The sequence below is a fragment of the Phyllostomus discolor genome, chromosome 5 (assembly GCF_004126475.2).
Source record: "Phyllostomus discolor isolate MPI-MPIP mPhyDis1 chromosome 5, mPhyDis1.pri.v3, whole genome shotgun sequence".
NCBI lineage: Eukaryota > Metazoa > Chordata > Mammalia > Chiroptera > Phyllostomidae > Phyllostomus > Phyllostomus discolor.
This window is the reverse complement of record NC_040907.2, coordinates 173,613,466-173,626,549: the sequence shown is the minus strand read 5'-3', so window position 1 is coordinate 173,626,549 and position 13,084 is coordinate 173,613,466. Positions and strand designations below refer to the sequence as shown.

Genomic DNA, 13,084 nt, shown 5'->3' with positions numbered 1-13,084 from the left:
ACCGACGTGTCCGGCGGGCGGAGCCGTCCACCCAGAGGATGAGAGAGACGAGGAGGCCGCACCTGCACCCGGGACGACACCCACGTGGGGGACGGGCACGCCGCCCCCCGAAGGGAAACTGTGCCTGTGCCGCGTGGCGGAGCTGCGGGCCCACGAGGCGCCTCTGTGACCGCACACAGGTGTTGCACGACGACGACGGCCGCCCGTGCCGTGGACAGGTGCTCCTCCTCTCCCAGCACAGCGAGCTGCAGTCCGTCCGACGTTTCGTGTCACGCTCGCACCCTGGAACCCCGCACACGGGCCCCGTCAGCGCTCCGAGCACCCGCCGCCCCGGCGCTGCCGGCGGAGACGTGCACGCCGGCCGGGGCCGCGGTCTCGGGGTTCGGCGGCGGCAGCGGCGCCCGGCACGCCCCGCGCTCCCCCATCACAGTGATTAATGAAGGCACCTTTTCCACAGAATGTCAGGCTCTGCCTTTTTAACAACTGACCTTTCTCAGAGCACCACTGAACTCATAATTCCACTTTTGTTCGGTTTCTTATTAGTGGAGTTAAAATTAATACTTAGGGGAACGGCGGCGAAGGGGGCGCGCCGTAAATCTCCCCGCACATCAGCCCGCGCCGCGGCGGCCCGGGTCCGTCCGCTCCCGCAGCTGCGGCTTCCGGGGGTCCCGCTCCTTCCAAAGGACAGACGGAGGGCGGCCTGCACACTGCTTCTGAGAACCAAGATGCACTTTTTGACAGAGACTTTAAAAGTTTGCATGGTTTTGTTTTTTTCTTAAAGGAGCTAACCAAATTGTTCATCCCAATCACCAATCTGAAAGAATGCGCTCTTTCCCGGTTCCTTAACCGTCGCGGAGGACGGCACGGGGACGCAGGGCACGAGCCCCGCTGTGGCCCACAGGTCTCTCTCGGAAGGGGCACCGGGCAGCCCAGCAGAGCCACATGCATGCTGAGGCCCTCACGGGACGGGGCGGGGGGGCTCGCACGGGGAAAAGTGAGCCGCCCTCACCCCCAAAGCTCGCCCCCCACACGGCAGAGGAGAGCGCAGTGAGCAAGGCCGGGAAGCGCAGCCAGCACAGGGGTCTCTCCTAATTATCACTGGGACTAGCAAATTACTTAAGGACTCAATTTCTCCGCCGCACCGGCGTTCCCACGCTCAGACGTACCTAATTTCCGCACATCCCTCAAGGGCCCGCGCCGGCTCCGGCTTCACAGAGCTTAGGGGCCCCGGGGCACGGGGGGAAGGAGAGAGCACATTCAATTACTCGGCCTGATTGAATGTGTGAGAGCAGCCGTGCGGACACGCGCCGGAACTGCAGGACACGGGTGGGCCCGTGGCCCGAGCCGAGTGGACGCGCCGCGTGCCCCACGTCGCCCGAGTCACGCGGTCCCTCCTGTGCGGGGGAGGGGTTTCAGTGAACAGGCTGGCCGCAGGGTGAACGAGCATGCCGGCCGGCGTGGGGCCCGTGCCGGGGCCTCGTTCCAACAGGGGTCCCACCTGGGAAGGGCACGCGGACGCCCCCTGAGGAGCCCAGGAAGGCTGGATGCTGCTGGTCTGCAGCCCCCACGCCGGCTGTGCCGACACCCCGGCCCGGCAGTGGGACCAGAGCACGACCCCCAGACCGGAACCAACAGGCCGGCACCGGGCGGGAGCGAGGCTGAGCGGGGCGTCGGAGACGGAGACGGAGATGGAAAACGAGAGCGAGGCCGGGAGAGGCGGCAAGGGCGAAGCGATCCGACACACTCCAGCGGCGACGCCGCGCCCGCTCTGTCTTCACAGCGGGGCAGGCGGGGAGCCCATCAAGCCGGCCACGGAGCCGCGGCGCGGCAGGCGCCTCTGCTCGGGCCCAGGGCGGGCGGCGGTCACGGAGACGAGGCAGGCGATTTCCACCGCGGCGGCGCCGCCGGTCACACAGCTTAACTCGATTTCCAGCCTCCGAGGGCAGTGCCGAGGAGCGGGACCGCCGCTGGGAGGGGGAAACGGGAAAGGAGCTGACTCGGCGGAACGCACTCCCCACCCCCCGCCAGGCGAGGAGGTCGAGGGGCACAGACAGAGAGCCGGAGGGCGGACCGCGGCCTGTCCTTAAGGCCCGGAGACAGGGAAACTGGGGGGGACTGGCCATAACGCAGTGACGTTCCCCACTGCTCCAAAGACAGTGACTTCACTAGGACAGACGGACACCCCCACGTCCTCCGTCCGCACCCTGTAATGCTCCCACTGGGCCCTGGGCTCGCTGCACCGGCGTTACACCCGCCCAACACACACACACACACACACACACACACACAGGTGGTTTCCCGGCACAGACCTCCCGGCCGGCACCACCCTCTGCTCCACCACAGCCAGCGGGCCAGGGCGCGCCCCCTCCCCGTCTGGCCACTCACACAGCGAACGAGCTATCCATGGCTCGAAGGCCTCTGAGTCCTGAGGACACGCGGGCGCCCCGGCCGGCCCCTGGGCACGAGCGCAGAGGAAGGATGGACGGACGGACGGACGGAGCGTCACTGTGGGGGCAGTGAGTGGGGAGGCCTCCCTCCGGAGTGCGTGCCCAGGGCGGGAGGGTCTGGGACACCTCACGGAACGGGGAACCACACCTGAGTCCATCCTCGATGTCCCTCTGACCGAAGATGCTGACCCCAGCCCACCTCCGAATGCAATTCACACTGGCAGTCGGGGACTGTCCGGTATGAGCTCTCTGAACATGCACCATCCGAGTCCGACTCTCAAAAGAAGGTGAGAGCAGCAAGCCTGGCAGCCCGCCCTCCCCGCCCTTGCGACTGGCTCCTGAAACGGGCTGCAGGCGCGATGCTCAGGTTACAGAGGCTCATGCCTCATTATTGTAATCGGGAGAAGTAATGAGCTCCTCTTCTATCAAAAACCACAAGCAACTCCCCTAATTATCACGGCAGCACTTTGTAAACACCTACATAAAAATTCAAAGACTTCTGCATAATCTATATCGTTTAGAACACCAATTATCTAATTATTTAACATTTACTGAACTCATTAGCGAGTTCATTTGTGCGCAGGTCTCGGGGATGCAGGGCTGTATCAGAGGCAAATTACAATTTATTTCTGCCGCCGAAGAACCGCCAGCGGCACCGTAAACATTGAAACAATGTGTCAAGGATCCTAAAGATACTATCAACACTGGGTCTGGCAACGTAAACAAGCACTGAAACAATGTGTCAGGATCCTAGAGATACTAGCGAAATCTGATCCAAGAGGGCAATGACCCCCACAGCCCCGAGACCGGCTGCACCCCGGGAAAGGGGAGAGCTGTCAGAGGGCGAGCCTAGACGTTTAAACAAGGGGGCCAGGAGCCAGGGAGCCTGTGGGGAGGAGGTGGTGCACGGAGCATGCACTCTGTGCCCGCGGGCACACCTGGCGCCCCTGAAGGCCCCCCCCCCCCCCCCCCCCCGCTGGTTCACCAGAGCGGGTCTGCCCAGACTGCCAGGAAGCCGGGCCGGACCGCTCCGTAAGCTGCCCCTGCATTTGGGCAACAGGAGACCGAGCAGTTGTCACCCTTCCCCAACCCGAGGGACAGCTGGTCAGCAGGGACAGGGAAGACACAGAGGCAGAACCCGGCCAGCAGGACGCCGGGCCGGGGAGAAGCGGCGTCCAGAAAGGACATGCTGTCGTTCCTGCGTTTGCAGAGGCTGTGAACACGGCTGGGAAGGGCAGGTCACAGAATCCCCCCAGCCCCGAGGGTGGGAGGGGCGGCCAGCCCAGATGGCCCACGGGGACCATAGGTGTGTGCGGGAGACGGGAGGGCGAACAGGGCCCTCCGGAGCCAGCCCTCCGTCACCGCCGCACGGGACCCATTTAAACGGTGGCTGCCTCACCACGGGAGAGCCGCGACGGGAACCGTGGGCTGCGGGTGACCACACACGTCACCGATGGTAACAAACACGCCACGGGGGGGGGTGCGAGTGGGGGGCCGGGGGTCTGTACCTCCCGCCCAACTGCGCTGCTCTACAAAAGTCTTCACTGAAAACAACAGAAGCCCTGGCTCGTGTGGCTCAGTGGACTGAGCACCAGCCTGAGAGCCAAAGGGTCGCAGGTTCGATTCCTGGTCAAGGCACGCGCCTGGGTTGCGGGCCGGGTCCCCAGGAAGGGAAGCGAGAGAGGCAGCCACACGTTGACATTCCCCTCCCTAAATTAAATAATAAAAATCCTAACAAAAAATTAAAAACACAACCAAACGGAGGCGCCCGCCAGCTTTGCTCTTTTCGACGGCACACGAGGCCGTCTCGGCCGCCTTGCTGTGAGTGCCTGGTCTGCGGCCCCCCCCCGTGCCCTGACTGTGCCCACCGCGACGGTGCCTGGTCTGCGGCCCCCCCCACGCCCTGACCGTGCCCACCGCGACGGTGCCTGGTCTGCGGCCCCCCCCATGCCCTGACTGTGCCCACCGCGACGGTGCAGGGCTGCGGCCCCCCCCGTGCCCTGACCGTGCCCACCGCAACGGTGTCAGGGCTGCGGCCCCCCCCCACGCCCTGACTGTGCCCACCGCGACGGTGCAGGGCTGCGGCCCCCCCCACGCCCTGACCGTGCCCACCATGACGGTGCCTGGTCTGCGGCCCCCCCCATGCCCTGACTGTGCCCACCGCGACGGTGCAGGGCTGCGGCCCCCCCGTGCCCTGACCGTGCCCACCGCGACGGTGTCAGGGCTGCGGCCCCCCCCCACGCCCTGACTGTGCCCACCGAGACGGTGCAGGGCTGCGGCCCCCCCCACGCCCTGACTGTGCCCACCGCGACGGTGCAGGGCTGCGGCCCACCCCACGCCCTGACCGTGCCCACCGCGACGGTGTCAGGGCTGCGGCCCACCCCACGCCCTGACTGTGCCCACCGCGACGGTGCAGGGCTGCGGCCCACCCCACGCCCTGACTGTGCCCACCGCGACGGTGCAGGGCTGCGGCCCACCCCACGCCCTGACTGTGCCCACCGCGACGGTGCAGGGCTGCGGCCCACCCCACGCCCTGACCGTGCCCACCGCGACGGTGTCAGGGCTGCGGCCCACCCCCCGCCCTGACTGTGCCCACCGCGACGGTGCAGGGCTGCGGCCCACCCCACGCCCTGACTGTGCCCACCGCGACGGTGCAGGGCTGCGGCCCACCCCATGCCCTGACTGTGCCCACCGCGACGGTGCCTGGTCTGCGGCCCCCCCCACGCCCTGACTGTGCCCACCGCGACGGTGTCAGGGCTGCGGCCCACCCCATGCCCTGACTGTGCCCACCGCGACGGTGTCAGGGCTGCGGCCCCCCCCACGCCCTGACCGTGCCCACCGCGACGGTGTCAGGGCTGCGGCCGTCCAGGATGACTGCCATCCCCCAGCGGGGGGGGGGGGGGGGGGGGGCTGCCACCGCAGAGACGCGACGCCGGCCCCACGACGACACCTCGGCTGCTCACACAACTGCTCGGACCCTGGAGGCCGGACGGTGAGAGCCGCTGGGACGAGGGCTCCGGCTCCTGCGGAGGCCTCCCCCCTTGGCGAGCAGACGGCCACCTCCTCCCCGTGTGCTCATGTGGCCTGGCCTCCCCTTCCTTAGGAGGACGCGTGGATCAGGGCCCACCTGTCTGGGCTCGCCGTAGCCGAGGCCCCTCCCTCTCCGGGGCCCGAGTCTGACAGCCGTCCCCTTCCGAGGGACCGGGCCGAGGACCCCCATGTGGGGATTTCGGGGACACCAGTCAGCCCATCCACGTGGTCTCACCGACGAAGCTGACACCACAGGACCGGAGGACACACGTGGGACCGGCGCTGACAGTGACGGCCCCGCCGGCCCACCCACGCCCGGGGCCGGGCACCGCAGGCGTCGGCTCTGCCTGCAGGAACGCAAAGTGCCCGGGAGCCTCCCACTCGGCACTCGGCTGTGGCTTCCGGACAGGACGGCCGAGCGGAAGCCCCTGCGAGGACCCCTGGGGCCGCCCCGTGGGAGAGAGTCCCACTAGGAAGCTCCTGGCACCTGCCCACCGGCTCTACAGCGTGTGTGTGGGGGAGGGGGCGACAGACTATGAGCACGTGTCGGCCAGCCCCCCACCGCGGGCTGAAGCTGCTCCTGAACCTCGTGTGGCTTTCACTCCCAGCCTCCCCACCCTCGTCGCTTTGTGGGAAGGGCGCCGACACTGCAGTCCCCGAGCCCCCCAAGCCGTCCGTGCCCCCCATCCCATCCGTGGTGAAGAAGGATGGGCGAGGCGGCCCCTGGGCTGGGTGCGGCCGGAGCCACGGGCAGGGGCCGGGCGAGGGGCTCAGAAGACGCCGCCGCGGAGGAGGCCGCCGGAACGCCGAGACTCCGACCTCTGGAAAACGCTACATTTATCTCCATTCGCTGGAAGGTAACGCAGTCTTACTCATATTAACAATTTTAGTTCCAGAAATTGTACCAGCCTTCCAAAGAAAGAGTTCTTGACCCAAAATACCAGAGGACATTAAACTGAGAAATGATCTACTGATGCAAATCATTAAATCGATTTGCATTTGCCTACTGAAGCCCATCACAGAAATTAAGTGCATGTGGGGGGGGGGGGCCCGCCGTGCTCGGGAAGGAGGAAGCACGTCCGTGGGTCCCAGCGCTGTGTCATTAATTTCCCCACTTTCCCTCATTAACAAGTAAAATGTTTTCACTGCTTGAAAAGTTTTAATAAATAGAAAAAAGCTGAGCAGCTGACATAGTTCTTAATGCACTGTACAAGGGCTTTCAACATCCATACGCACGTTAATGAAACAGCTAGAAGGAAACGCTAAAAGGCTCTGTCCCCACGGCAGACGGGGGCTAACCCAGGGACCCGAGGGTGTGTCACCTCGGCCTGTGGACTTGGGTGCCTGCACCGCAGTCCTCCGTGGGCGTCCCCAGAGAGCCCCCCGCCTTCGTCCAGGGGCCCCGAAAGCCAGGAGTGGTCGCCCACAAGGCGGCCTGCAAGCAGAGGGGCAGAGGGTCCCCGGGGGACCGGCAGGAGCGTTCAGAGAGCAGAACCTCCCCCACCCCCGCCCCTGGAGGCGAGACCGCTTCCCGGACGCAGGCCCACGGACAGCTGCGTGGCACGCTCTGCACAGCGAGGTCACTGCATGCTCGTGTGAAAGGGTAGCCGCCGGCTCTGGCCGGAGGGGCACCTGGCACCGGTCCTTGCAGTCCGTGCGGGTCAGCGGTAGGCGTGAGAAGGCACGGGCCCCGTCCTCCCTTCTCCTCGAACCCCGCACCACCGTGCCGTGCAGACACCGCCGGGACATGACGTGCCTGTGGCCGCCCCCTCGCAGGCCTCGCCTGGACAGTCGTGGGGCCAGCACCCGCCCTGGACTGAGAAGGACCCCTGAAGCCCCCCGCCATCTGAGGCCACACGGCCCTGCTAACACCTGAGGGGGCCTGCAGCCCCGGCGCTCCCCTTGGCTCGGGGACCGGCCACGCCGGGCGTCAGAGGCGCTGACAACCGTTCAACACAGAGGATGAACCTGACACCACTGAGCTGCCCCTTCAAGGTGGTGAAATGGCAAACGTCGTCACCGGTCACGCACCCCGAAGGGAAGGGAGCGGGTGGGCAGGGGGCATCGATGCGGCAGACGCACGTGGCGGCTGCTCCAGCCTCTGCGGCGGTCTGTCCCCTGGGAGGGTGCCCCCCCCCCCAGCCGCTGAGATCCCCACCGCGGGCCCGGCCCTGCCCACGCCCTGCCCGGGTGATGACAACGTCCCTCTAGCTGACACCGCTCTGCGCCTCTGTATCAGGCCAAGAAACTGAAAATGAGTTTTTCAAAGAGAATGTTATACATATTTTAGGCCTGTCGATTCAGACTAGCCCGTGACGCCTTCAGTGGTGGGGGGGGAGGGGACGCCCGTGGAGCAGGGCCCTCCTGTGGCCTCTCATGGTGGCCGTGCGTCTCTCTGAGGCAACGCCAAAGCCACGCTTGGACAAAAAAGTTTATCATCCGCAGACTGCTTCATCACCAGCACAACGATCCAAGTTTGCAAACAGGTAACGTTTCACGCGGGCAAACTGATTTCCTGAGACACAATTGGTCAGAAAGCAAAAAGGAAAAAATACCTTAACGTGTCCTATGCTAAAGAAATGTTAGGGGTTTTGGAGTGACGGACGCAGATGGGGACCCTCCTTAGGAAAATTTTACGGCGGGGAGTTTAAATTCAGGGCGTCCGTAAATCGTGCACATGCTTTCGGCCCTCAGACGTTAAGGCTAAAGATGCGACTCGGAAGTTGTTCCTCAACCGCCCCTCCAGAAGGCCGCTGGCTCGCAGCCGGCGGCACCGTGTCCGCGGTGCGCGGGTCTCTGGTGGCGGAGACCCGCAGGGCGCTCAGGAACTCGGAGGTGAAACCCAGGAAGCTGTCGCGTGATGGATCAATCCCCACTTTCGCCCGGGGTCCCGGAGCTGGCCAGGTCAAGGCAGACGGGGCTGGAGGAGGGGCACCCCGTTTCTGGGCAGGACCCCCCACCCTCATTCTGATGCCCGACACAGGACACTTATGCGCCCACATACTGACATTATCGACTCCGTTCTTTCCTCCCACACAGAGGCCGATGGGACAAACGGATGCATTCCCACCAAAAAAGGAAAAAAAAAATCAACCAGCTCCAGTTCCTGCTTCTGGAGATAAGACGTGGAAAACCGCACGACCCAGCAGCAGGCTGAGCCGGGGTCCCTCCCCGCCCCCGCACCCAAGCCCAGGCTCCCCTCAGCGGCCGGAAGGAGCGCCCACCTCGGCCGCAGCCCCAACCCCAAGCCGGCCGGGCTCCCCTCGCCTGGACAACCGGCCCCCTCCTCCTGGAGGCCGCACTGGCGGCCTGAACCCGCCCGTCCCTGGACATCCGGGTCTGCTCCTCGCAGCCTCGGCCGTGGCCTCGGACACTGCCTGGCCGCTCCGGCCCTCGGAGACGGGGGGCTGAGTGACCTCTGCGCTGAGACGATCCCCAGAACCCGAGGGCCCCTCGAGGACGGGCCGAGCCTCGTGGGGTGGGCCCTGCAGCACAGCGTGGTCCTGCCACCCACACGGGGTGGGGGGGGGACAGAAGCAGCCGTGGCCTCCGAGCCTCCTGCTGCGGCGCCCTGGGCAGAGATGCCTGGCGGCCCCGGCACGGCGCTCGGGCCCCGGGCTCTCCACCAGAGGAGTGACGGGCTGGCCTGGATGCCGTCCACGGTCCTGTGCAGCCGTCTCTCGCCCGGGAAACCCCAAAGCCATCTGCAGGGAGGCGCACGGCCCGTGGGGGCGCTGGGCCAGCGGACGCCCTGGCCCTGGCCCGGGCGGTTCCTAACGCCCGCCCACTGGAGAACTGGCTTTTCTTCAATTCCTTCAAGGGCAGTTTGTGGCTGCGTGCAAACCCACGGAAGCCTACAGGCATCCTGAGGGCAGCACTGCCCCTCCCCTTGGCCAGCTGGAGGGGGTCAGGGGTCTGCGCCCAGGATGGGGGCAGCAGGAGGAGCCAGCGGGGCGCTGGGGAAATGTCCACCTGCAGGCCTGAGGCCTAACGTCCGACTGAGAGACACTCCAGCGCTGCCCCCCCCCCCGCCCCGCCTCTGCCTCCCGAAGGTGGAATGACCCAGTGCCCGCACCCCCACTTTCTGAGGGCGGGGGGGGCGCTGACGCCGCTCTCCCCGTCCAGCCCCCAACACCCCCCACCCCACCCCAGGGCCCACGGCCGCCCGGAGCCGCCCGGGAGACCCAGGCTGGGGGCAGGACCTCCAGCAACCCAGAGCTGTCAGCACCGCTGGCGGCCAGAGAGGTGTCAGTCTCAAAATATTATTTCCAATAAAAGTTCTGTTTGCCCAGGGAAGATTTAAACACGCCAGAAACTTTGAAGGAAATAAGCGTCGCCGTTCCTTTTAATAAAAGCAGCGCTCGGTTTCACAATAACTCTTCTGACGGAGCCCCGCACCGGACAAGCACGGATCCCACGGCTGGGTCTGGGTGTTTTTTTGAGATGGTTTTAAGGAAAGAAAACCGCTAGTTTTGGGAGAAGCCGGCCAGGGGGGCGCGGCGGCCGGCTTGCCGGGAGAAGGCCCAGGAGGAGCAGCTTCCCAAGTGCGGCGGGGGCTCCATCGGGGGCGGGCACCGCGAGAAGACCACCCCTCCCCCACACACACGCCACACGCATCGTCCTGCCAGTGGACGCACCGAGCTGCTGTCCCCTGCTGCCCCCATCCTGGGCGCAGGCCCCTGTCCTCCTCCAGCTGGGCCAGTGCGGCCCGGCCGTCACGTCACGACCCCTGCCATTCTCGGATGGAGCTGCGTGCACCTGGCCAGCAGCCCACACACGGCCTCCAGCTGGCCTCCCTGGAGCCTCCTTCCGGAGCGTGGAGACCGTGCGAGGTCAGCGTTTCGCACGCAGCCCGGGGTCTGACGCTGGGAGCAGGCTCCCCCCGGTGGCCCCAGCACGGCCCCGCCCTGGTCCTCAGGCCCCTCTAGTCCCTTCTTCGGTGCTTCCTGACTGGCTCCCTCCTGTGTCCGCCTGCCCCTCCGGACCCCTCGTCTCCTCGTGGGCCCCCGCTGTACCCCCCTGCACCCCGCCCTCGAGCATGCGCCGCTGACGCCTGGTCTGGCACCCAGGTTCCTTCTGCCGCGTCCCACTGCCCCTGGCCTGGGCCTTCCCAGGGCTGCCGCCGAGGACACCGCAGCTCAGCCCATCCCCCCCGTGGCCCTGCCGTTGCCTGTCTCCGCCATCTCCACGGCCTCCACGCAGAGGGGCTACAGGACACTCCGGGTCACTGTCCCCCGTCTGGTCCCGATCGCCAGGGTTCGCTCTCACGTGGGTGCTGTTCCCCCACCGCCGCCGTGTCCCCAGGGCACGTTCCCGAGGCACAGCTGTCACCCGGCAGGTGCAGACTGCTGCTCAGAGCACACACACACCCCGGCTGGTGCTGCTCAGTGCACTGAGCGCCGGCCTGCAAACCGGAAGGTCACAGGTTCGATTCCCAGTCAGGGCACAGGCCTGGGGTGCAGGCCAGGTCCCCAGTTGGTGGCGGGTGAGAGGCAACCACGCACGGATGTTTTTCTCCCTCTCTAAAAAAAGTCAACAAATAAAATTAAAAAAAAAAAAAACCAAAAAAACAGAATGAGCAAACAAACATGTGACCCATGATCCTGAATTTAATCCACATTTTTAACTCAAAAAGACCCACCTCCCTCCCTGGATGCGGCGCCTGGAAACGGTCCTGGCGAACCCGACAGAGCACAGCGCCTCAGAGGGCGGCCGAGTGTCACGGGGTTAACCCTGAAATTCCGAGCGGGTCGGCGTGCCAAGCGCGAGCCGGCCGGTGGCTGCCAACAGCGGGTTCGAGTCACAGGAAATGCGGCCAGCACGCCGAGTCCATCTGCAGAGTGCGCAGCCTGAGGGGCATTCACACTCTGAAAACAAAAAACCGGGAGTGACTCAGCAGTCGCAGGCAGTTCCAGCACCAGAAAATGTGAATGCTCTACGAGCAATAAAAACTTGGGAAATAAAAATCCCACGGCGAAACGGGCAGCCCCGACCGTAGGCCACGGAGAAGGCAGCAGCGGGGCCGCATCCCCCGGCGCAGGGCCTGGGGCCCGGAGGTGGCTGGGCTGCAGGCCCGCCCTCCTGGTGCGGCTCGGCTGTCCCCCGGACACGGGCACGCCGCCCCCCGACGAGCTCTGGGCGCCACCAGGCCCACGTGCCGTCAGGGGGACAAGTGATAAGGAAGGACACCCGTGTCCTGCTTTCTCCGGAACCGTGGGTTTCGAGCACGAGTTTCCGGGGGGGACGTGAGCTGGGGAGCACACAGCTCGAGAGGCCCCAGCACCGCGGGACTCCGGCTCCCGCGGTCAGACCCTGGGCAGCACTGCCCCCCTCCCGGGCCGCCCTCCGCCCGCTGCTCCCTGTTCAGAGTCGGGGAATGACCGGGGAGAGAGGGGCCAGGCCTGCAGTGGGATTCCCGACGCTGAAGTTAAGCACCCAGAGGGGGCAGCCCCTTGCCCCCGAGTCTCCCTCCCGAGACCCTGTCACCAGCCCCTCCTCGCCCCACCTCCACCTCTGCCCACGAAGTGACGGTGGCACGACCTCACGGAGCCGAGGGGAGAGCGAGGCCACTCAGCACTTCTCGGGAGCCCGCAGACTGAGGGCGGGTCCCCGCACTGAATCGGGGGGGGGCGTGGATAAGGAGCGCAGCAGGAGCCGGCGATGAAGGACACGCGCTGGGGGAGGCGCTGCCCCGTGGCCAGGGCACAGCACGCACGCGGGCCCCCGCCCCCGCCCCCGCCCCCGGGACGGGCACCGCCAGGAGCCACTCACCTGGCGTCGGGTGTCTTCCCGCCGAGCAGCCGGATGCTGTGCAGACCCCGCTCACACGCGGTCACCTCGATCGGCCCCAGGGGGCTGGCCACCATCCTGCGCCCCAGGACACAGGCCGCGTCCATCCTGCCACGCACCTGGAGGAACGGAACGGTTTTGGGAATGAGAAAGCGGGCGGGGAAGAGCTGGGTCAGTTCTGAACACAACGGACACCCCGGTTACTTAAGGCGGGAAACGTGTCCCAAAGTTTCCCCTTATTTTGGGGGTTGGCTCATGTAATGTGTCACTCGTACGACACAGTGACGTTGAGGACAGTCACCATCACTGCCCAGAGCAGCGACCAGGAGCAGTGGGCATCTCCTCCCCTCCCCGAGGGACACGCCCCCTCCCGCCTGGGCGTCACCCCAGAGTGACAAGGTCACTCCGTGTTCAAGGTCACTTGAAACACAGCCTGCTCGAGAAAAGCCCTGACACCACGCTCCCCTCCCTCCCGTGAACCAACGGAGCAGTCGCCACACGGGGCCTCGGGACGAAACCTGCGGACGGGACGGGGGACCTGGCGGGCGCACACCCAGCGATGAAGTCTCACCCGGCGAGGGCACGGGCCCCGCGGCACCGGTGTCGGGAGGCGGCGGGGAAGCGCACGCTCTGGAAGGCTCCGGAATCCACGCACGTTCACACAAACGCACGTGTGCATCAAGACGCCCCCCCCCCCCCCCCCCCGCCACGCACCCTCCACACTGGCTTTGATGGGCGTTCGTTAACCTCGGCCGCCATAACGGAACCTTGAACGGAGGCCCGGACTCACTGAAAGCAGGAGAAGCCGGGGAGGGGGG

At 66.0% G+C, this 13,084-nt stretch overlaps 1 protein-coding gene across 2 annotated transcripts in view; it reads right to left on the bottom strand.

Annotated features, from left to right (window-relative positions):
* The window catches only part of MGMT (O-6-methylguanine-DNA methyltransferase), a 112,478-nt gene that overhangs the window by 74,295 nt on the left and 25,099 nt on the right, over positions 1 to 13,084 (bottom strand). For both annotated transcript variants that reach the window (XM_028512680.2, XM_036027445.1), the window contains exon 2: positions 12,249 to 12,385. In XM_028512680.2, the coding sequence (XP_028368481.2) occupies positions 12,249 to 12,373 (125 nt within the window). In that variant the 5' untranslated portion in view covers positions 12,374 to 12,385. The remainder of the gene's footprint in view (positions 1 to 12,248; positions 12,386 to 13,084) is intronic.